The 25,847-nt window shown below is 37.2% G+C and overlaps 1 protein-coding gene across 2 annotated transcripts in view; it reads right to left on the reverse strand.

Moving 5' to 3' along the window:
• The window catches only part of ARIH1 (ariadne RBR E3 ubiquitin protein ligase 1), a 101,476-nt gene continuing 76,540 nt past the window's right edge, over positions 912-25,847 (reverse strand). For both annotated transcript variants that reach the window (XM_018054680.1, XM_018054681.1), the window contains 9 exons: positions 22,311-22,377; positions 20,918-21,024; positions 18,377-18,419; positions 17,790-17,861; positions 14,982-15,112; positions 11,471-11,528; positions 6,496-6,756; positions 5,218-5,330; positions 912-4,250 (listed from right to left, as the gene is read on the reverse strand). In XM_018054680.1, the coding sequence (XP_017910169.1) occupies positions 4,166-4,250; positions 5,218-5,330; positions 6,496-6,756; positions 11,471-11,528; positions 14,982-15,112; positions 17,790-17,861; positions 18,377-18,419; positions 20,918-21,024; positions 22,311-22,377 (937 nt within the window). In that variant the 3' untranslated portion in view covers positions 912-4,165. The remainder of the gene's footprint in view (positions 4,251-5,217; positions 5,331-6,495; positions 6,757-11,470; positions 11,529-14,981; positions 15,113-17,789; positions 17,862-18,376; positions 18,420-20,917; positions 21,025-22,310; positions 22,378-25,847) is intronic.

Here is a 25,847-nt window from a genome sequence, read left to right on the forward strand (position 1 = left end):
GATGGGAAGAGTTATTCTTCTATCCATGGCTGATTTTTATGATGAGGCAAAACAGACAGCCACATTAGTTCAAATACTGCAAGAGCAAATTAAAGATCAGATGTAGCATATAACCTTCCTCTAACAGGTACAGTAACAGGTATTTATACAGTCTTTGATAGGTTCAAAAGTACACTACAGATTAGACAAGAACCACCTCTCTGTATCAAATGCTACGTCATTCTGAAACCAGATTAACAAAATATGATACAAAGAGGTAGCATGATGCTGCTCAGAAGAATAAAGCTTAAGTTAGAGATAGGAGAAACTGTGACATCTTGGACAAGTTGCTTAATCTTGTTGAGTAATCTTACCTTTCTTTTAGACAGTGACACAAGTTAAAGTGTTCTGAAGATATGTGATAAATGAACTCTGGTAATTATAAATCCAAATAAGACCAAACTAAACTGTCCTAAAATCTGGCCTTGAATATTAATGACAAAGATCTCAACTTTGGGACCTTCTTTAAGACAACTCTCCCCTCATTTTGGCAGGAGATATCAGCTTCTAAAAGTAAACCAAGTGGAAGTAATTGTGAAGGTGTTTCAAGTTTGAGAAGGACTTTTAAATATTTTCTCTCTATAAACTGACAAAGATCTACTGAGCATCTAATATCACTGTTATAAAACGAATAGCAACCTAAATTCAATGTTCAAGACACAGAACTTGGAAAGCTTCCAGAAAATGCTCTGAAGGCTTCATTAACCAAGTTTATTGTTGGGGAGAGTCTCATTCACAGTTCCCTGCAAAGAAACTGAACCAAATCTTGACATTTTATGTTAAGTAGGAACAGTGAATAAGGCACATAATAGAGGTGACTCTTAGGCCACCAATGTCTTTTTCTTAATATAAAAATAAACATAAGTAACTAATGGAATAACAAAATAAAAGTTTATTTTATTAGAATTAGGAATGTTCTTTCCCTCTAGGCAACCTGAACAGTCCAGTTACAATGAAAATCTAAGAACAGTTATTTCCACAGCACAGTGTGCTCTACGCACAAAATTACAGGGTTAGGAGCATTTAATCAATTTACCGATCTGATTGTCTCACCAACCCGCCCCCTCCCATTCCCCAAGTGCTCTATACCGGGATTTTTGTACATCAAGTCCTTTTCTCTCTTATGCTAAATTTCAGTTCCTAATCATGGCTGATCCACATTTTACACTGCAGATTCAACCATTTCAAATCAAGTCAGTCAATCTTGGATCTGCAATATTTGTGTGTATGTATACACGTGTATTTCGTGTATTTATTTAAACACACATAAAACACATACAATCTGGGTTGCAGCGGATTACATAGAATTTAGAGTCTGATGATATATGCTACTCAATTTTACCACTGTGGTTTGTAGTCCTGCGCTTTGGATCAACAATTTTATTGTAAATTATTTAAGTCCATCTACTGCTCAATGAATTGCTCAAATGATGCATGCAGTTTTCAGAAGACCTCAAAAAGACAAGGGAGACCCTGGTGCTAACCATGAATAGACCCCTCTGACAGAAACACTTAGGTAGGTGAAACAGGGAAGCCATATCATATGGCTTAAGACCTATCCCAGCTGAGATCACCGAAGTTACTGACAATGAAAGTGATTAACTGATGGGAGTTCTGTCAGATATGGAGACAGTTGTTAAAAGCTTGAACTGGAAAAGGCCGATTCATCTTGATCCATACATATTAGGGAATGCACCCACAACTGCAATACCCTCAGGTAAGATGCCAACATTGAAACTAGAAAACAGCTCTAAAAAGCACTGTTCTTCCACGGGTGGGGGCTATTATTATGAAGTGCACACACTGTTTCTGGATACCTCTTGTAAGGGGAGCGTGTAAAAAGGATTTATGACACTCAAATCTAGATGCTGTAGTTAACCATGTAAGATATTTCTTAAAACACCACATATACACAAAACATTTTAAGGGGACCACATATACCTAGATAGCACTCTGGCTGCTTTTCAAAGTTACCAGGGAAAGGAACTTATTCAAGCTTTCTTAAAAAAAAAAAAAAAATCAATCCTTAGTTTTGATAAATGTCTTTTAAGATTGATGCAGTCATTTAAAATAAAATCAAATGGTTGACAGGGAAAGGGAAGGAGAAGAGAATAAGGAAGAAGCAGACACTGAGTTCAGATTTGCACCTGAAGTGGCAAGGGAGGGGAGGACAAAAGGTATAGGTAAAGTTGATCCTAGAGCGACAAGTGGTTTAAGAAAGCAGCATAATATACTCAGCAAACATTCACTGATTTCTGATGGGAAAAGAACAGTTGCAAGTACATCTCATGTAACAACCTTTTCTAAAAGGAAAAGTAGGGTTGATTTAGCAAAGCCTAACTTAGGCAAAAGGCCAGAGGAAAGTGAACCTACTTCCCAATGGAGTAGTAAGATGTACGGTGCAAGAGCAGACAAAGCTGCCTCACAAAAGGTAAACACTCCCTAGGCGCAAGACATTTAGAGGAAGACAAAGAGGTCCTTCAGCCAGAAGTGGTATTTAGTATTAAGACCTCATCTAGTTGCCTAGTTCACTCTGTACTCCTGTATAAAACTGACAGATTTAGGGATGAAAAATACCACAGCCAGAATGGCCTAAACAGATACATAGTTAATAAAACCATCACCATCCTTTACTTTTAACATAGCTCTTAGTAGAAATTTCATAAAAATGGACATCACAGCTAAAACGCCTTATTAATTCTCCTATCTGTTGACAAATAGAAAAGAAGCAAAGATTTCTATTTAAATGCACTAGATGGGAATATCAAGTTCTAGGATGTTTGCCTTCAAACTGAACCCACAGCAACACACACAAGCAATTTCAGTATCTGCCATTTTTAATTCACAATCTGAATCTAAGTGAATGGCTATTTATTCATATTTATATTTAAAGCAAAAACGTCCTATTTGACACCCTAACATAAAGAAGGGGTGAGAGAAGAGCCATAACTAAAATCTTAAAAGGCTCAAAGCAGCAATTAAAGGGACAAATTTTTGAAATGTGTCCTCTGGATTTGACAGGAAGCCTAGGAAGCCTTCAGCTGTGTGTATGACACGGGCACACAAAGGCCTACACAGATGTAGGAGGCTGCGGAGAGGGATGAGGCTGGAGACTGGGTCATGCTTCAGTGGCAGCAATAAAGCTCCCTGTTGCAGCCCTTATCAAGCCACGGCATTTAGTCAGAGCTTGACCTCTCTGTGCTCGACCAGGAGCTGGCAATTCCGGGCATGAGACCCAGGGCCAGCAACAAATACATCAAAACCAGAGAGGGCAAAGTAGTTTCAGGAAAGGGAAATCAAAGAACTCTAGTTAGGTCTTCCAGAGGTGCTAAACCAACACACCTTTTATCCCAACCCTCAACCCTGGAAAGATAAAGCAAACTGAAAGAAAATGCACAGCAAATAGACATAATCTTGAAGATTTTTAAAGAATAAATACTTTTTGTAATTAAACATTATGCAAACACGTGCCACGCTTGCTTTGTCCATGCATATGCACTATATACAATTTTGAAAAATACTGTGTTGTCCTCTTGTTTTAAAAGTCATATACAAAGTTTTTTTTGTTTTTTTAATTCCTCTTTCTGCCTACCCTCTTCCCCGCCCGAGGAATTTTCTTTACAAGGAACTAATCATTATTCACTCATGACCTTGGGGTATGAGAGAGAGACAGTCTGTGTGTGTGGGTATATCTGTATGTGTAGGGGAGAAACGGGAGAGGTCCTTTACCAAAGTACAACAAAATGGCTGGTTTGGACATGAAAAGCAGTGTCAAGGAGCAGTTTTAAATTTTAACTGTACTACACTCAGGAAAAAGAAAATGAAAAAAAGGAGTCAGCTTGGAGAATGAAGCTACGTTACAAGTTAAAGTTGGAGGGCTTTTAGTGTGTCTGTCACACTTTTGTTGGCGGCCTAGAATACTGTTGTACAATGGTTTATCTACCTTTTTTTTATTACAATATAATTTACTTAAACTTTCCGTTAACAAAACAGAATTCTGGTACTACAGACCAGCGGTGTCAGAATAGGCTTAGTGCCTCCTTGTTTGTGTTTGTTTTGTTTGTTTTAATTGCATGAGCACTCTAGATGGTAAAGTTTTCAGAGTTCATTTTATGCAGGGCCATTCTCAGTCCTCAATGTACTCCCACAGATCTTTTTCATAGCCTTCATGCACATGCTGTAACAAAACCCTTCGTCGACTCTCACAGTATCTGTAATCAAAGAGAAAAAAAAAACACCTGTTGTCAGCCTCCAATAAATTTTCTTTTTTAAAGAGGCATTTACTTGTCCTATAGGGCTCCCTATAGTTTATCCAGACACAGAACCAGACATAGAACCTGTTTTTAAAAGGCATATTTTTAGGTCTAGATGTAAAGACATGACTATTTCTAATTTTCAAAAGGTATTTTTCGGAGTTTCTAGTTTGGGGAAATTAATTCCAGAGCAATAAACAGGCCTTAGAAATTATCTGATTCAATCTTATCATTCTACAGGTAAGTAAATAGTTTCAGGAAGAAGTAATTTCAGGGGGGATTTATTCGCAACTGTAAAATCTTAAAGTACTAGCGGTAGCTATAATTGGCTAAGGGAAGTGAACATATTACTCAGGACTAAATTTTCAAGTCTAGCAAATTCCCAGAGGTTTCTACTACTATTAAGGAGCAAACAACTTTTGCCAGAAAACAACTTTTGGAGAAAGAGCTCTACGTGAGAAAGCAAACATTTTGCATCTTTTACTTAAGAGGTGACATCTCTTAAAGTATCATCTAAGCCTAGGACAAAGTAAATCTCTCCTTGGAAAATCAAATCTTAGAAAAAAATCTTTAAAAAAGTCTGGGTAGCTCACTTGCCAAGAGCCACGATCCACAGGATCCCTAGGCCAGGGCCAGCATGTTATTCTCACCCCTCATCCTAATAGTCACTTGCCCTTTTTGGGCTCCTTCTTCCTGTCAGGGCAATAAGTACACAGATAAAGCCACATGGAAGAAGCAGGATCAGCCAGTGGGACAAATGGCTGACTTCCTCCTTATGCCCAAAGGACAGAAGCAATCTGTGAGAAACATGGCAGCAGTTCAGCTGTTGAATATGCTAAACTCAAGTTTCACCATCATTTAACTTCACAGCATACCAGACCACCAGTGGCAGACATTTGTGCTCAACAACTAGAAATAAACTTACCTGTACTTATCTTGTACTTTCTGCTTTATATCCTGCAGAGAGTCTTGGGAAATATCTCGTTCGAGGTAACCCGAGAGCACCTCTGTGGCATTCTCTAGATCTGCTTGGTTATTCTGCAATAGGAAGAAGAATATATAGCAAATTCTACCTTCACAAGAAAGCTAAGAGATAAACCATCTTAGCTGCTTCCTTAATAGACTGTACTCAACACCAATTTTCACAGGTGGTCAACTGCACCTCTAAAGTCCTTCATTATTTCCACCTCTAACAACTTGTTTTCTCTTTTTTTCTCTCAGGAGAACTTTTTAACTATAAAAAGAACCAAAGATTTATCCATTACCTCTGGAAGAACACCAAGTACGATTTGAAAGTACTTAAGAAAACGTTTGTGGAAATCGTCTAGCTCTGAAAACTATTATGCTAAAGCCTGAGGAACAAACAGAAATGCATTATTCTTTATATCTAGCTAGACTCCAGTGTTCTTGCCTGGAGAATCCCAGGGACGGCGGAGCCTGGTGGGCTGCCGTCTATGGGGTCGCACAGAGTCGGACACGACTGAAGCGACGTAGCAGCAGTAGCAGCAACAGATACCTAATCTTATCAGAAAACACTGTATGGAAGATTAAAATTTTGTTATCTGTTACTAGTATAGCTAGTTCTGTACATTTACCCATCTAAATTCCCATCTGCTAGTCACTGTTACTATCTAGCCATCTATCCACATCAATACTGCATGCATAAATTTTAAATGAGCATCTCTACTTGAAAAAACTTTACTGCTGAAAGCCCCCTTTCAGTCACTGCTTCTCCACAAAAGACAAGCACCATATTTACTTCTAATACCGTGTTATGAGTTTTACCTGAATAGACTTTTGAAAGAACTTACGATGTTCCTGGTGTTACATAAGCATTATACATGGACTGTCTCACTTAAACATCTTAACATTTCTAGAAAAGTATTATCCCCATTCTAAAATAGAGATATAGAAGAGGTTAAGTAACTTGCTTCAAGTCAACAGAGCTAAAGAGTGATGAAGTCAAGATCCAAATTCAGGACTAACTGCAGAGCCTGCACACTGAAAATCACTAGCTGGCTAAACCACACCATGTGAATGTAGTTTACAGCAAGATACCTGAATTTTTTGTACCTTCCTAATAAACGATAGACTTTTGATCCACATTCGGGAGCAAAGAGGAATCTTTAAAACTCTTATCTATAAAAGATGAGTAGTCCTTTGACACACAGGTGGTTTTCACCCACTCAGTCACTACTCCTACCTCGAAGATAATGGACTGGTTGTTCTTTCTGAGGTAGAAGGCGAACACGTAAGTGTACATGAGCGTGGCGCGGCACTGGCAGAGGACGTCAACCGCCTTCTTCAGGAACTGCACCTCGATCCAGGACATGTTGTGCTGCTGCATCTCCTCCATCTTCTGCTTCACCTGAGCGTAGAGCTTGTGCTCGAAGCGCAGACTCTGCATGTGGTTCATGTAGCGGTTGCAGTAGAACAGGTACCTCTGCAGGGCTGCCCTGGATCTCTGTCCCATTAAGAAACATTAAGGGTACAGAATTACAACAAATTTATTACAGGCACACAAAACCTGATAGCATATTGACTGATGAAATGGAATAGGAATTTAGGCTAAAATCAAGAACAAAGAGACATCTATTGCTACCTCTGTTACTTAATATTTTTTGAATGTCTTATAGCTGTACTTTCCAACATAGCAGCCAGCAGTCACATATGACTATTAAAATTAAAAATTCAGTTTCTTAGTGTTACAGTCAGTGTCTACCAAATCAGACGGTGATATTAAGAACATTTCCATCATCGTGAATATTCTACTGGATAGCTCTGTTCTGCAGTGTGCAATAAGGTGCACCAGTATTATAAAGCAAAAAACAAAAGAGAGGCAACCAGACATCATGTAACACCTAATATAATGCAGCAGAAACTACACAGTACATTTAACACCAGTTAAGTGTTCTGTGTTCTTTCTACATCCCTCACCAAATCATCTGAATTGGAGTATCTAGAATTAGCCACCAGTTTCAGCAAGTTTAGGGATAGAAGAACCTAACCAGGGAGTCGCAGTTGGGAAAACCAGAATATGAAAAATGCTACAGCACAAAAATGACTTAAGTTTCATCAACAAATAAATGGCAAAAGAAGAAGATGGGAAGGAAAAAAAAAAAAAAAAAGCCCCAAAACATTAAAGGACCTACAGATAACATCACATCCAACTTGTGGACCTATATGGATCCCCATTGGAGCCAATTATAAAAGAAAGTTTATGAGATAAATGCGGATACTGGAACACATATTAACAAAATACTGCTTCAAAAATATATAATAAATATACAGCATAGTTATAAAATAACATGTAATAAATATACAAACATAAATACTACAGTTTTATGAAATGTCTTTTGAAGTACATGAAGTATTAAAAAATATGATGAAGTATTTAAAAATATGATATCAGGTCTAAATTTGTTTTATATTGTTTATCATACTGCAAAAATAATTCACATGGATCTCTCTTATTATACTGTAGATATTAAGGAGATACACTTTTAAAAAAGTAATCTTGGGACTTGTCCAGTGGTTAAGACTTTGAGCTCCCGCTGCAGGAGAGAATGGATTTGATCCCTGGTCAGGGAACTAAGATTCCACAGTTCAGTTCAGTCGCTCAGTCGTGTCTGACTCTTTGCGACCCCGTGGACTGCAGCATGCCAGGCTTCACTGAAACTCCAATACTTTGGCCACCTGATGTGAAGAAGTGACTCACTGGAGAAGACCCTGATGCTGGGAAAGATCGAAGGCAGGAGAAGGGGACGACAGAGGATGAGACGGTTGGATGGCGTCACCATCTCAATGGACGTGAATTTGAGCAAGATTCCACAAGCAGCCAAAAAAATCATTTTCTTCATATTAAGTACTAAACATAACAAGATTAAAAAAAAGCAATCTTGTTATAACTCTAGAACTTAATATCTAAAAAATGACTGTTGAATGTAACTACTATAGAAGGGTTTCTTACCACACACATGTATTTCTTTTCTTTCAACACCGTTCTCCTCTTCCCCTCCTCATGCCTATGGCCTACATACAGTACAGATACTACGAGGCCTTATGCTTGGTCTCTTACTCAGAAACACTAACTCTGAACCACCTAACTAGCCAATCACATGATCCAGTATCTTACAACATGGAAACACCTAAAAAAACCTATACAAGTCATATTTTTTCAGCAGTCAGGCAGGTATTAAATCAACGCTTAAACAGTGGAAAATTATGCCAATCATATCTAAAAATACTATGACAATTATATCTATCCATTATTAGATAAAATAATAGTATTGCTATTAGATATGATTATACATAATAAAATTATGCCAATTATTTCTAAAAATAGAATACATAGAGAATAATCTACTTGGCATTTTACCTCCATACAAAGCACTAATATTTTCAAGCCTGTCGAATTCCCAGGATGAAATGGAAAACCTAAATCATGCGTTAAAATATATATTATAGGACTTAATATGACTAAGTATTCTCAAACAGCTTGCATCATTAAAATAATTTTCAAATTCAATATGGAAAAAAAAACCAAAACACCCATACTACCACTGCAAATAATACCCATCTTTAAATCAAATGCCAGAATCTGGATTGAGAAATGCAATGTCCTGAAAACGCTTTGGAAAAACACACAAAACAATAACGTGATTGCTTATAACACGGGTAGGCAATCCAGCTGCTGCCTATTTTTGTTTTCAAAGTTAACTTGAAATGCTGCCATGTCCACTCCTTTAAGTCTATGGCTGAGTCAGCAAGCGTCACAGGAGAAGGATGGAACTGAGCAACTCTAACAGACTGGATAGTCTGCAAAGCTGAAAACAGTTACTACCTGACCACTCACAGAAGTATACTGACTCCGAGTTAGAAGATAAGAAAATTTAGGGAATTCCCTGGCAATCTGGTAGTTAGGACTGTGCTCTGACAGCCAGGGACCCAGGTTCAATCCCTAGCTGGAAAACTAACATCCCACAAGCTGCACAGTGTGGTCACAGAAAAGAAAAAAGCACCATCTATGTTCTTTCTGTACTGTGTGCCAACCTTCTAGTACTTTTTTCCAATATATATATGACCTAGAAAAATAATGCAATCTAATGTCTACAATCTACACATTAAAGGGCTAAGAAGCTATGTCCAATAATCCACTCTCCCTGCAGATCTCAGAAAGGAATTCTACCAGCATCCAAACACTTACCAGGTAAGGTCAAGGATAACCCATACACTTTCCACTGTCAGCAAACTCTGGCCAGATCTAGCTAGACTACTAAAGAACCTGCCTGCCAACGCAGGAGACGTAAGAGACCCAAATTCGATCAATGGGTTGGGAAGATCCCCTGGAGAAGGAATTGGCAACCCACTCCAGTAGTCTTGATTGGACAACCCCATGAACAGAGGAGCCTGGCAGACTACAGTCCATGGTTTGGCAAAGAGTTGGATATGACTGAAGCAACTTAGCACACAAAAACTAAAAGCCCACAGTAGTATAGTAATTAGGAAAAATATAATGCTATGTAAGAGAAAAACAGCATTTCTTTATGGATTGAAAAAATATCAAAATTAGAAGAAACCTTTTTTAGGACAAAAGCAGAAAGCCAGAAGGGGGTGGGGGTGGGGAAGCTAAGATTTTAAAACAAACCTGAAACAGAAGGAGATGCAATGACAAACTGAGCTGAATAAAAATGAAAGAGAGGAATCAATTCAAAATGGAGGGTGGGAAAGGCATCACTCTCATTGTAGAGTTTTTTATACAAAGGTTTCATGGGGCGATGTTTCTCAAATTATAGTCTAAGGATACTAGAGGGAACGGGAGTAGGGGATCTAGTTTAAAAAGACCATGGAAATTTTTAAATATTAAAAATCTGATAATAACCTGAAGAAAAACACACACTCTGGACCACCTGAATACACTTATGAGAATCAATGCTTTCAGATCTTACATTTGTAAAATGGCTAAAAATGGCATCAAGCCATGTTACTTTAACTGCACCAGAGTTGAGAATAAGTGACAGGAAATACATTAATAATAAATTCTGATCAAATCAAATTTCGATGCACTGTAGGGGTGAAAAGGCAATAGTTGATATATAGAAAACTGATGGGAGAACAAATTATCATGTGGTACTTATAGTGGTATAGTAATACTAAATTAAGAAATTCTGGGTCTTATTCTATCAACAGTAATTTAATTTCAACAAATAACTTATCTGTATAATTAGTTTTTTTGAGTTTCACTGGTTGTGGGTTTGTTTCGTTGTATAGCTGCTTAAAATTGTCCAGCTGGTTTTACTTTAAACACAGTTAATATAGTAATATTATAATGAATATAATGTAAACCAACATTATAATCTGTGGTTTTTTCCCCCCTTTAAAACAATCACAGATACTGTAAACATCTGAAATATGACAGCCTAGGTTATGTAAATATATTCTTTTGTATTTACAGCAATTTAAATAAATTTTAAAGGAGCTTTTGAAAAGTGAAATAATAACAAACAGGTCGTTTTCTGGCTTGCATCTTGGCAAGACAAGTCATTTTAAAAGATTCTAGGAGGAGAAATGGGGAATTTCAATGCAGAATGTATGAATGTAAGGGATGACTAAATTCTAGAATTCTACTATTAAGGCAGATTTACCAGACTGAAAGGAACTCAAAGCATTACTGAATCTAATCCACACCAAGGGTTTGAATCTCTTCTTCTATAAAAGTGGGTTATTTCCTTATTCAGTAATAGGGAAGTCCCTACCTCCTGAGACAGTTCATTGCAAGTAAACTAAAATCATTAGAGCTTCTTGATGAACAATGAAGTCATTAATTAATTAAAAAGAAGGGAGGCTGAATATAAACAGCAGCAGTGCCATCTAACGAATGCTATTCCTTAGACTCTTTGCTGGGAAGGGGAACCTTGGTACTGAGAGCTACTGAAGCCTGCAAGCATGCTGTATGACTAGCGTGATTTTGTTTTTAATGCAAACAAATCTATCAACAGGAATACTCCTGATATGTGTTTTGCATAAGATTCCCTTTCTACATGTACACAGATATACAGTATTTACTGGACTATCCTTTAACAAATCTTTCAGAACTGAACTCTTCTGCTAAATTATTCCCTAATCAACAGATAATGCACATTCCTGTTCACCCGTCACCTGAAAACGAATGTACTTGCCTCCTGTGCGTCTCTTGCTGCCTTTGCGTCATCCTCGTTATAGCGGTTACAGTTGTACCTGAAGTAAGTAAAGAGGATTCCATAAAGCCATAAATCAATGCAAAGGGAACAAATCACAGAATTTTAGCCTGGATTTAGCAATTACATAGAGCCAACATTCTCCTTTACAAAGATAAAATGAGGTGAAGAAAAAAAAAGCCCCTAGGTGTTTGAATCCTTTCCAAGGGTGTGTCTGTTCTCTTATCAGTAAAAAGCAGTTTCCCGCCCCCTGAGGTAGTCCACTAATTAAGTTTACTAATAATCATTGGAAAACACTGTTATTCTTCCATTTACCAACTGTAGTTTGAACTTCTAATTCACTTTTTGAAGAAAGAGACTATCTCATCTCCTACATGGTCTGTTATTTAGCCAAATATTTTCAATTTTTCCAGATTACTCACCTTGTTATCCTCACTTGTTCTCTCACCAAAGAGAGCCAACTGTCAACACTGTTATGCAACAAGTGCCATGCTGTACGCTTTATATGCTCTTAATAGTTTATGAGAATCCCTGAAAACTCAATATACAAAATGAGGAGCAAGGGGAAACCTGCCCAGAGAAGCCAGCTCAGAGTGGAGATGTGTAAGATGGGCACTTCTCCTTCTTCTGATTACCTGTTTTATTTTATGGGAGCCTACATTTTGAGTACAATGGACATATACTATACTCCATCCACTTACTAAGGATTTTAACTGTACTATCACATTTAATCCCCTCAATTACCTTATGAAATATGTATCATTATCCTCACTAAGCAGATGAAGAATCCGATTTTGAGAAGATAAGCAACATATTTAAGATCACAAAAGAAGAGTTCCAGAGGTGGAAATTAATCTGATGCCCTTCTGCCAATTGAGACCCATGCTCTTAACTAGTGAATTCATATCTTCAGAATCTTTTTAACGATGACCTTTTTAGAAGAATTTTGAACTTAATATAAATCTTGTTAAACTGAATTTATTATTCCAGCTTGTCAAATCCTTTAAGATTAAAATGGTTTATATATTCAATATCTCTTTGATGTTACCCCAAAATGTATACAAAATTTTTATATTAATTCAAGAAAATCAGCAGTATAACTGAACAGAAAAGCAGTATATAGTTTATGTGAATAAAAAAGATGTGAACAAAGCCTTTCAGCAAACCTTAAAGCATTCCACTAGGAAGACACAAATCTATTACCTGTACTCCCAAACATCTGCATCTGTAGTTCACAGCCTAGGCTACAAACTTCAGTCCACAGTGAAATATCTTGCTGAAATCTACCAAACATTCCATAATTCATCATCCTAACAATACCATTTGATTCTGGAATTTCACATAAGAGAAAAACTAAACAAACTAACAAACTATGGTTCATATGCAATTTGTGGAATCAGAAATTCTGGAAATTTGGAATTACACTGTCTGCTCCCAATGTTAGGTGCCTTTCTATTTTCCACAGTACTCAGAAACAACCAAGAGTGGCTCACTGATTGCATCTCAAAGTTTTTAAAGTAACCCAGACCATAATTCACCTGAGTCAACAGACATTAACTGCCCCCCAGCTGGATTAATAATCCTCTCTTACCAATAATTATCCTACTCACAAATAAGCCTAAAGATGCCTCTTCTCCCTATCTACTGGTCAACGATCAACACATTTTCTTCCTAACTGATATATCCTCAAAAACTTTCCTTTTGATATTTGTTAGGTATTTTTAAGCCTCAACTCACTCTGAGCTTTACTCTGTCAACATTAAGAATTTTAAGGCCAAGAAAGCAAGGAGGGCTCATCTATATTTCCAACTGAGATTACTGACAGTGCTATCTGGAATGTTATTTTGAAGATTCTAAGACATTTTCAGATTTAAATAAGAAAGCACAGCAAGGATTCATCTGCAATGTTAGCCACGGGAAAAGGAAAGATACAGGCAACATTTCTGATACCCCCCGGACCGGGCCATTCTTCATTCTTCTGTAGTCGTCATTTGTTTTGTACCCCTTCCATTTTTCAACCCAGTTTATTTAAAATTTGAGTTGTGATCAGAGATTTCCTTACATACACACAAAAGTCTCTTTAATACTTCTCCCCCATTCCCTCTCCTCTTCACTAAACTTGTTTATATACACTCAAATGAATTTAGTTTCCAGGAACACTCTAATCCTCAGTTAGCATTCCTAAACCCCAAGTATCTTTCCTTGGCTCTGACAGTAGTAAAATCACTTTCTTTTTTTCACCTAACCAATTAGTTTTTACCTAATTAAATTAGGTAAAACTAATTACCTAATTAGTTTCAAATCAATTCCAGACAATCGCTCTTACTATTCCTCTAATTAATGAAATGAATGAAAATTCCAAAGAAACAAAAAGGGAAGGCTTGCCATTGTCTTAAGTTCAGATTCTCCTCATCTTGTCTAGATCTCGCAATTTTTCCCCTCCCACCCAACTCTCTACAAAGCAGCCACAATGCCCAGGTAAAGTATGGAAAGCACCTAATACAGAGCATCTCATCTGAACTACAGATATAGCGTTGAAATACTTCTGATAACTGTCCAAACTACTTCAGGTCCCAGTCTACTTTCTCTTTTCCTACTCCCCACAATTTATGAGGGGCCACAAACGCAAACATCAACAAGAGACAAATGCAGATAACATAAAATCGTGAAAACGGCAATCTGCATTATTATAACACCCAGAAATATTTTCACATTTACCAGCAGATGCGCTAGCTCCCATTTTTCCTGTTTTGAGAAAAATGCAACAAAGACATCCTTAATCTAATTTGCATTTTCCCAGCATGCATGATAAGAAACATTCAGGGAACAAAGGTATGTATCACTACCAAATGTGCCATCGTAAGACACGCAAATGCCAATAAGCTTTGGTCTCAGGGAAAACATTAAACCGCAGTAAAGGCTCCATCTAAAAAGCAACCAACCAATTTCAGGTGATTTTTGCCAAACAGAAATGCAGGCCTGTTCTTATGTTTCAATGAATGCTAAAACTCTGGATTTCACTGGGTAATTTTCCAGTTCTTAAAGTCTGGACAAATTTTTTTGTCTAATGGCATGCAGGATAACTAAAACACAACTGTGGATTGGGTTCCGCCAAGTCTCTTAGTTTTAAGTACTGTCTAGAGACAGACAACGCAACTCTTTTCTGAGTACGTCATGCACTATCACATTCTTCTACCTTTGTTCACGCTACTCCTTTTGCCCTGAATGTTCTTCCTACCACTTTTCAAACAAATGGAACTCTTAGTCTTTCTTAAAGTTCAGCTCAGTTGTTACCTGCTCTGCGAAATAAACCTTATTAAACTCTCTCCTTGGATATCTTGCATACACTTCTAATACTGATCACACCCTGTATTCATTTATCCAGTCCCAAGTCAGAGGGTGATTTTCATGAGGCAGAAACCTTATTCATAATATGCGGCAGATACATCACACAGTTATGTGAACATGTTCTTCCCTTTATTTCCCAACCTACCAGGCAGATCCATGTGGTTCCCAAGGGCCAAGACACACCCAGCAAAACTCTGCTTTACAGTTCTGGTTACGACAGACCATGTGATTACAACCGCCATCCTTCTCAATTGTGACATGGCATTTGGGACATTCCTATGAAGAGAAACTATAAAGTTGGTGTCAATGCTACACTGAGGAGAAGCCAGCTCTAGATTTGGTTTATTTTTTAAACTGATTCTGTGATTTATTGTGATTGATACATGTAAAGCACTTAGAACAGTGTCAAACACTTCAGTACTATTGAAAATGAGTTATTATTATGGATTTTTAAGATGCATGACAATTTAAGGATTTGTTTTAGTGGGGTTGGGGGACAAAAACATTTAAAGTACTTTCAACCATACACATAGTAATAACAGTTTTATGAGAGGCTAAACATTTTGTTCCTGTAAACATACTGTTCCAGTGCTATCTGGAAATAATTATTGAATATTTCCTGTATCCCATACACTGTTCTCAGTGTTCTATATGCATTAACTCATAATCCTTATAGTGGTCTTACTCCTATTTCCATTCACCGAATAAACTAAGAGAAAATTTTAAAGAAACGAATCCAAGGTTATACAAGTAGCAAACGACAGAGTTAGGATTCAAACCCAAGCAATCTGGCCTTAAGAGTCAGGCAAGCAAGACTGATAATTCTTTTTGTGGTTACTGAATTTCCCAACTTTCTTCTGCCAAATACCCTTGTTAAAATCTTTTCATTGTGGTTCCTTTACAACAGTGCTGCAGAGATTACATCCCCCTGCTCAAGTCTGATCATTTTCTTGGTTGCTAATGAGTCAAAGTCATTACCCTATGGGCACATCTAATGTTTTTCCTCTTGAAAAATTTAGAGAATGAAACTTACTCATTATTTTTAATAAAACTATGAAAAAGATGTAAAGCTTGGATTTTTGCTGTATGTTTTTGTGTTGATGTCTATTACTCCCATAAAGGGAGGAAAGTATCACCCAACATAATATTTGTACAATTCAGCTAAAGTGAACAGATTTTACTGTCCACAAACTATAGTATTTCAAAAGAGGTCAATACCATCAGATTTTTGAAGTCACTCACATAAAAAATACTACCATCTTCCCAAAAAAGCAAATTTCAGGCCTAAAATATGTTTCATTCTATATTTCTTGGCTATAGTTAACTAAACAGTATTGACTTCTTAATATAACAACAACCTGCAAATCTAAAGAGCGGGTAACAAAAATAAGCTTCTGAAATGTCCCCAGAGGGAAAAACCCTCAGTTTCATCTCAAAACTTCCAACTACATAAATCTATTATTAAAAATTGCCATTCTCACTTAATAATCTACCCTCTAAACAAAGTCAAGCATATTCAAACCTATACTCCCTATTTTAAATATATGGGGGATTTAGAGTATGCAGGGATTTTTGCAGATGCAGAAGAGGGTAGTTTATAATCAAACTACTTAGGGAAAATACAACTGCTCTATTCTAAATACTAATCTGACAGCATATTTAAGGATCTAGGACTTTAAATAACAGAAAATTTTGTAAAAAATAAAAAAGCAACCACTTTCTGATATTATAGTAAGGTTTTCTTAAGTGCCATAAGGTATGTTTATCATGCTGGTTTCAGAGATGTAGAAATGCTAATTTCAAAACCGCATTCCCCAAAGATGTGGGTATTTCTTTTATGCAACAGGACTGTTTTACTGCCAGTGCTTTCTGGGAGACAGAAATGTACACATGCTTCAATCTTTTAGGGTAGAGCAGGGTATCAGTGTTACAGAATCATGGGCTGGCTGTCATTTAAGCACTCCTTATTCTGTAACTCCTTATAAGGAGTTATAACTAACTAACTGCAAAGTTGTAACTAACTCTGGTCAAACAACTCAATATTCTTTAAAGCATCAGCATCATATGTGAAAGAAAATAATAAAAATAAACAGCCCATGAACAACTCTATTATTCACCACTCAAAGCCACTTCCTATTCAGATAGGACGTAAGATTGGATGTTTATACAATTTCCTACAAAAACCTGGCTGGGTACACAGTTTGGATTCAAATGCTTATCACTTAGGGACAGAAAAGAAGGGTCTTCAAGTTTATTTGCATTTGTAAGACATTCCTCTAGGGTTTAAGACGTGCTTTATGTCATAAAGATACTGAACTTTGAAACTAATATCATGACCAATGAATTCAATTAATAAACCCACCAAAACCAAGGATATTCATGTTATCCTTAAGCTTCCATTTCTCAGGAATCAAGTCTTTTAGTAACTCATATTTTGTAAGTTTAACATGTTAAAAACGTTAAATTTGTTAAGCCTAGTTCAGTAACATAATAAAGTTACTCGTTTACTCTGACTCGATACTGCCCTAAAGAATAACTCCTTAACAGTTAAATTCCTGGAGATTTCAAGGGGCAGAAATATAGCCTAGTTAAAAAAAAAAAAGGCTAGATGCAATAAACTCTGTATTGGTACAGTAGAAGGCAGCCAAGAATTTACATGAAAGATATCATCAAACCCTGGGGTAGAAACCTGATTAAGCAACCACTACTTTTCTGATGAAAGGAAACTAAAGAAGAGTATTACACATACTACAGTAAAGCACTCAATAAAACAAACTCAAACAGTAAAACAAAGGAAAATTATCAATAGGCAATCATTCTGAAAACAAAAAGCAAACTAATCAAATAAAAGGGAAAACAAGGCCCTTCAGTAGGTAAACTTACTGCCTTTGAAGTTGATACACCTATTCTTATCAGTTTCAATACCAAGGGTTTACTGAAGGAAGATACCAACCTTTGTGTTGGCTGCAATCCAATTAGAGGTTTCACTGTCATCATCACACTTTTTAATCCACTTCTTCAACCACTGTTTGAAAACAAGAACTGTTAGAGCACAACAGAAGACTTAAGGATAGCAAATTACATCAACATAATATAGTCAAGCTTAAATGTAAAAACCAAAGGATAGGATTATCACTGGATTTACTTCCTTTTAAACCAAGAAATCCTGTGATTCTCATTTATAGTCCAGGTACATTAAAAAAAAAAATCAACCAAAGGAGGACTTTCTCTGGCTTCAGGTAAGTGAGGAACCTAGAATTCAACAAGGAGCCCAGCTGCAAGGTATGTCATTCCCCTGAGCTAATTATAAAGCTTTCCAAGGGAAGTACCTTAACTCTCATTACCCTGATAATCAGATGACTTTATTCCTAGTGAATGTTCCCTGAATATTTGCAAAGATCACCTGAAATAAAAAGGACAAAATACCACGTTCCAACTACTAATGAATAAATAACAAAATGTGGGCTGTGACTTAAAGTCATCAAGTCTTAGAAGTACTCTACTACCTTATTTAAAAATGAAAATGCCAGGCAAACTCACCTTACATTTAACAGGGTCATGCCAATTTTCTCCACAGTTAAAGCTGTTAAGTGACACAAGAGTTAAAAGAATTAAGTCCTACCTACTGTGAGTAAACAAACAAACAACTTCATGCTTTACAGTACCTCAGTACTTTCACCAGTTTCTAGTGACTGGCTAATACAAGGACAGGAACCATGTCTATTTTACTCTGAAGTCATTCGTTTAGCATGTAGTACTAGGGCCAGCATATACTGTTTGTGCGTGAAATGAAGAAATGACCTGAAGGATGAAGACATTTTATCATGACAATTACAGAATAAATGACTATCTAAATAGCTAGCTAACTGCTGTGTGCTTAGTCACTCAGTCGTGTCCGACTCTTTGCGACCCCACGGACTGAAGCCCACCAGGCTCCTCTATCCATGGGGATTCTTCAGGCTAGAATACTGGAGTAGGTTGCCATGCCCTTCTCCAGAACAAACTGTTAAGACAATACAATCAGTTTAGTTAGAGTTGTATTTTCTGATAGTTTTTAATATGTGTAATTCTCTGCTGCAACCACTGTCTAACTGAACTAAAATGAAATCATGTTCAATAATCTGAACTTAAATTTCAACCAATGCTTCATAGGCATATATTAAATATTTAACATTCCAAATGAAGAGTTAGTCTGATTTCGTATGGTAATTTTATACTTTAGTACTAATGCACAGTAAGCAATATGTGGGAAACAAACAGGTCACATATTTTTGCAAGATCCAAACAAATGAACCTCAGCCTAGTAAAGTGTACCAAATAAGGTATAAAACAAAAGATGATGACTACCTATTTGGCTACATTAACTGGTAATTCTTTTCTGCTTTCTAAGAGCATGGTATATGTATTTGTTTAAAAAGTATAAATTAAGAATAAACACTCCCCTCGTGGCTCAGATGGTAAAGAGTCTGCCTGCAATGCTGGAGACCCTGGTTCTATCCCTGAATCAGCAAGATCCCCTGGAGAAGAAAATGGCAACCCCCTCCAGTATTCTTGCCTTAAAATCCCACAGACAGAGGAGCATGGCAGGCTGAAGTACATGGGGTCGCAAAGAATCAGACACGACTGAGTGACCAACACTACTACTAAGAATAAAAACAAATGTTTGTGAAAAAAAATAACAGTGGAATGGCTGATTAATTAGTTAATCAAGTACTTTCGGAATGCCAAAAATCCTTTGCAAATTAGAAGAATAAAGTGCTCTCACTTTAAATGAAGCCAGGATAATGGTTACTTTTAGAAAAGACGACGGGAAATGGAAAAGAGAAGGGAACATCAAAAAGCTTCAAATATATCATTCATGTTTTATTTCTTGACAAAAACAAACTGACTTTCATTAAGGTGGGTTGTAACTTTCTAAGTATTTAAGTATTGCTATTATTCTCTATACTAAATCTGTATTTGAAATACTTCATACACAAAATATATTCGAAAGCAGGGAAGGAATTAGACTCCACACTGTCTACAAAGTAAATTCTGAAATGATAATGTATAACCTTTACCAAAATACCATGTATTTTACACAAACTTAATCACTGTGAGTTTACCTATTCTTTTGGGAAATATTTAGTATTAACGATGCTAAGACTAAATCTATTGCTGTTTGGGGGGAAAAAAGAATGATACAGAGCAAATTCCCTAGAGTGCCAGTGGTTAGGACTCCATCCTCTCACCGCCAAGGGCCTGGGTTCAAACACTGGTCAGGGAACCAGGATCCCACAAAATGCGTACCCATGACCAAAACAGAAACAAAACAACAAAAAAAAGAATGATATGGAAAACCAATGAAATGTGTATTTGCTAGCTATAAAGCCCCTTGGCTTGAACAGCTTCTCATCCCTAAAAGATCCATAAAGGAATGGTCTCTAATGTGTGGTAATGGAAATTCCCTGCTAAGTTGAACCTAGAATTCAAAGATTATGCTACTTCAAGAATCCAGGTTACCAAGAAAGCTGTGGCCAGAAGCCCCAGAGAAAACTCTTAGTTAAAAAAGATTTAATCACCAACTAAAAGATTTAATCAACATCTAATCAACCAAGTTTTATCTTTCCAAATTTATCTACATATTTTTTAGGACCAAGATTAAACTCCTCAGAACAAAGGAAATTAAAAACACCTAACTCTGTATTTCCTAAGAGATAATCTGAAAACAAATCATGAGCCATAAGGAAACAAAAAACAATGTGACAAAATAAGCAGTTAATCAGAAATGAGAACTAAGTTCTTGTCCCAGATCTTTAGGTTTGCTCCTATATATGTGCCAATGGAGGATACAAGGAGAAGTGATTATAGCTGCACTTTTTTTTCCCATAAGAAAATAAATCCAAAACTACAGCAACATAGAAAGAGAAAAAATTATCTTAAGATATGAGACTTTTTAAGCTAAGTTTTATTTAAAAGAAATATATGCTATTTAAAATCAGTTATCACCAACCTACCTGAGGTAAAGAAAATTTATTTCACTACCAAAAATAAATAGAAAACCTATGTGCACTACTCCAATTTAGGAAATCACCTGCTTACCAAAACTGGCGGCCACATTTGCAGCGAACAGGTTTAGCATCAGGATATTGAACTTTAACAACGTGGTGGCAGTCTGGGGCAGGACACCACTTTAACAGTCGATTGCACTGAAATACAAGTTAGAAAATTTTAAAATGACAGCAAATTAAATCATGATGCAAGATTTCCCAGGACACCATGTAATTATGTATACTACTTCCTCACTATTATAAAGTGCAGATGGTGTCACAAGCATATAAAACCCTGCTATCAATAGTCCTTTACAGCAATGCTTTTGGATGTCCTGCTTTTCTAAGATTATAGATCACTTCAGTAACTGGAATTATAAACTATCTCTTGTTCTATCTTCAAAATCCCACTGAGAAACTTTAAAATAAATGATCACTATTATGTGATCATTAACAAACATCAATTTGTGTATCGTTCTATTTCAGGGCAATTTTATAAGATGCAAAAAAATAAAATAATGCTTCTACTCAGGGAAGGAATTCATATGCTACATGAAACAAGCTAAAGAATACACATGGAATTTCTCTCTTTAACCATAAAAAGTTCTTCTAAAAACAAAAACCAGTTCCTAAGCCACAGCAATGGTTGCATTTTAGTTCTTCAAAAGAAATATAACTTTTGATATATTTTTATCATGGGACAAAACATTGCTCAAGGAACACGCCATCAGAATTCAAGTTTATTGACCATTTTAAAAAATGTATAATTCTTTAAAACTGATATTTCTAGAAGACCTTCAGTTTAACTGCTAATAAAAATTAAAATTACTTTCTAGAAGTGAAATACCAAGTTACACTCATGCTCTTACACTGGGGCTGGCAAACTTTCACATGGAGCCTGATAGTAGATATATTTGGCTTCATGGGCCATTCTTTAGCAAATACTCAACTCTGTCACTGCAGCAAAAAAAGCAGTCACAGAGTACATGGGCGTGTTCAAATAAACCTTTATTTACAAAAAGCAGGCTGGCCGTGGTTTGACAATTTCTTTTCTGTTAAGCCATATTTGATACAACAAACAAAAACCACATGACAATTCATTTTTAACAAAGTTTACTCATAATGGAAGGAAGGTAAAACAAGCAGAGATATAGCAGGGCTACTGTATCAAACATGATTAAACATGACATCGCTAAGAAAGAGCTACAGTTCTCTGCTAAGGATAAAGACTATAAAAATAATTTTATCAAAGCTTAAGATCTATGAAAAGACATCTATTTATTGATTTGTCAGATTCTTTTGAGAATAAAAGTATTTTGGTATGCTTCATAAAAAGGCAACTGAAGTTATCATAAAGGTGTTTCTTATGTAAGACAAACGGACTACTTATATTAATTAACAGAATTTCTTTTATTTAAAGAATGAAAACATGAGAAATCACTTACCTCTACAAAGCTATTTGTTATTAAATGCTGATACTTTAATTTAACTTTTGAATCTGTGATCAGGCGCCTGAAAGTGAGAATAAAAATAGTTTATTAGGAGGTTTTCAGCTAAGGGTATTTTCCACATTCATAAAATAAAATTTCAATGCTCTGGTATGAAAACTGCTTTAAATTCAAAATACTAAAACATATATAAACTGTCAACATATATAACTGTAGGAATCAAACCAATAATCTCAAAGTTTCTAAATAGTGTTATTTTGGTAGATGTTCCCCTCTGGTTCTTATACTCTAAATATTCTATTTTTACCCAACTGGTATTTGTGTTACAGTCTAATGACTTACCAACTATCGCCACATTTAGGCCCCTTTCAGAGTCTTCTGACTCTCATATCTTGCATTAAGACAGCAATTCTTGGCCACCTTTCCTAAGATCTCCTCCCCTAAAATCAGTGTTTGAAATAAAACAATCTTGACAGGAATGTTCAGAGATGGATATAGGTTTTGCCACATATAATTCTGATAGCTGCCTGCTTTTGAAATCTTTCGGTAATTTATTAGAAAAGCTTACTAATTGCAACATGGCTTTCCTTATTCACCTGCTGCTGCTGCTAAGTCGCTTTAGTCATGTACGACTCTGTGCGACCCCATAGACAGTAGCCCACCAGGCTCCCCCGTCCCTGGGATTCTCCAGGCAAGAACACTGGAGTGGGTTGCCATTTCCTTCTCCAATGCATGAAAGTGAAAAGTGAAAATGAAGTCGCTCAGTTGTGTCTGACTCCTAGCGAACCCATGAACTGCAGCCTGCCAGGCTCCTCTGCCCATGGGATTTTCTAGGCAAGAGTACTGGAGTGGGTTGCCATTTCCTTTGGAAATGGGTATTATAGGAAAACAGTATTAAAGCAGAGAGAGTAACCACCAAAGAAGCTATTAAGAACAGTATCAAAAAAATGTAAAGTCCAATCTCATCTTCAGTTTCTTATACCACTCACTTCTCTTATCTCATTCCCCTTCCAAAAGATCCCCACCCAGTCCTGTGCACTCATCAGTGTACTCCTCTCACATCTCTGTTCTTTCAAAATAGTAAACCCCACCCTTCCTCAGGGCTTCCCTGGTGTCTGAGACAGTAAAGAAACTGCCTGCAATGGGGGAGACCTCAGTTCAATCCCTGGGTTGGGAAGATCTCATGCAGGAGGGCATGGCAACCCACTTCAGTATTCTTGTCTGGAGAACCCCCATGGACAGAGGAGCCTGGGGGGCTACAGTCCAGGGGGTTGCAAAGAGACAGACATAGCAACAACTAAGCACAACACACCGAAGGTCAGGGGAGGCGGCTGAGAAGAGCAACCCCACATTCAAGGAGCGACAGTTGCGTGGGCACAGGAGGGCCAAGAGAAGATACCCCACGTCCAAGGTAAGGGAAACCCAAGTAAGACGGTAGGTGTTGCAAGAGGGCATCAGAAGGCAGATACACTGAAACCATAATCACAGAAAACTAGCCAATCTGATCAAACAGACCACAGCCTTGTCTAACTCAATGAAACTAAGCCATGCAGTGTGGGGCCACCCAAGATGGATGGGTCATGGTGGAGAGGTTGACAGAATGTGGTCCACTGGAGAAGGGAATGGCAAACCACTGAAGTATTCTTGCCTTGAGAACACCATAAACAGTATGAAAAGGCAAAATGATAGGATACTGAAAAGGGAACTCCCCGGGTTGGTAGGTACCCAATATGCTACTGGAGATCAGTGGAGAAATAACTCCAAAAGAATGAAGGGATGGAGCCAAAGCAAAAACAATACCCAGTTGTAGATGTGACTGGTGATAGAAGCAAGGTCTGATGCTGTAAAGAGCAATATTGCATAGGAACCTGGAATGTCAGGTCCATGAATCAAGGCAAATCGGAAGTGGTCAAACAGGAGATGGCAAGAGTGAACGTCAACATTCTAGGAATCAGCGAACTAAAATAGACTGGAATGGGTGAATTTAACTCAGACGACCATTTTATCTACTATTGTGGGCAGGAATCCCTTAGAAGAAATGGAGTAGCCACTACGGTCAACAAAAGAGTCCGAAATGCTGTACTTGGATGCAATCTCAAAAACAAAAGAATGATCTCTGTTCATTTCCAAGGCAAACCATTCAATATCACGGTAATCCAAGCCTATGCCCAAACCAGTAACACTGAAGAAGCTGAAGTTGAATGGTTCTATGAAGACCTACAAGACCTTTTAGAACTAACATCCAAAAAAGATGTCCTTTTCATCATAGGGGTCTGGATGCAAAAGTAGGAAGTCAAGAAACACCTGGAGTAACAGGCAAATTTGGCCTTGGAGGACGGAATGAAGCAGGGCAAAGGCTAATAGAGTTTTGCCAAGAGAAGGCACTGGTCATAGCAAACACCCTCTTCCAACAACACAAGAGAAGACTCTACACATGGACATCACCAGATGGTCAACATCGAAATCAGATTGATTATATTCTTTGCAGCATAAGATGGAGAAGCTCTATACAGTCAGCAAAAACAAGACCAGGAGCTGACTGCAGCTCAGACCATGAATTCCTTATTGCCAAATTCAGACTCAAATTGAAGAAAGTGGGGAAAACCACTAGACCATTCAGGTATGACCTAAATCAAATCCCTTATGATTATACAGTGGAAGTGAGAAATAGATTTAAGGGACTAGATCTGATAGATAAGAGTGCCCGATGAACTATGGGCAGAGGTTCGTGATATTGTACAGGAGACAGGGATCAAGACCATTCCCATGGAAAGAAATGCAAAAAAGCAAAATGGCTGTCTGAGGAGGCCTTACAAATAGCTGTGAACAGAAGAGAAGCGAAAAGGAAAGATATAAGCATCTGAATGCAGAGTTCCAAAGAATAGCAAGAAGAGATAAGAAAGCCCTCCTCAGTGATCATTGCATAGAAATAGAGGAAAACAATAGAGTGGGAAAGACTAGGGATCTCGTCAAGAAAATTAGAGATACCAAGGAAACATTTCATGCAAAGATGGGCTTGATAAAGGACAGAAATGGTATGGACCTAACAGAAGCAGAAGATATTAAGAAGAGGTGGCAAGAATACACGGAAGAACTGTACAAAAAAGAGCTTCACGACCCAGATAATCATGATGGTGTGATTACTCACCTAGAGCCAGACATTCTGGAATGTGAAGTCAAGTGGGCCTTAGAAAGCATCACTACAAACAAAGCTAGTGGAGGTGATGGAATTCCAGTTGAGCTATTTCAAATCCTGAAAGATGATGCTGTGAAAGTGCTACACTCAATATGCCAGCAAATTTGGAAAACTCAGCAGTGGCCACAAGACTGGAAAAGGTCAGTTTTCATTCCAATTCCAAAGAAAGGCAATGCCAAATAATGCTCCAACTACTGCACAATTGCACTCATCTCACACGCTAGTAAAGTAATGCTCAAAATTCTCCACGCCAGGCTTCAGCAATACATGAACCGTGAACTTCCAGATGTTCAAGCTGGTTTTAGAAAAGACGGAGGAACCAGAGATCAAATTGCCAA

This window comes from Capra hircus, chromosome 10 (genome assembly GCF_001704415.2).
Source record: "Capra hircus breed San Clemente chromosome 10, ASM170441v1, whole genome shotgun sequence".
NCBI classification, from domain to species: Eukaryota; Metazoa; Chordata; class Mammalia; order Artiodactyla; family Bovidae; genus Capra; species Capra hircus.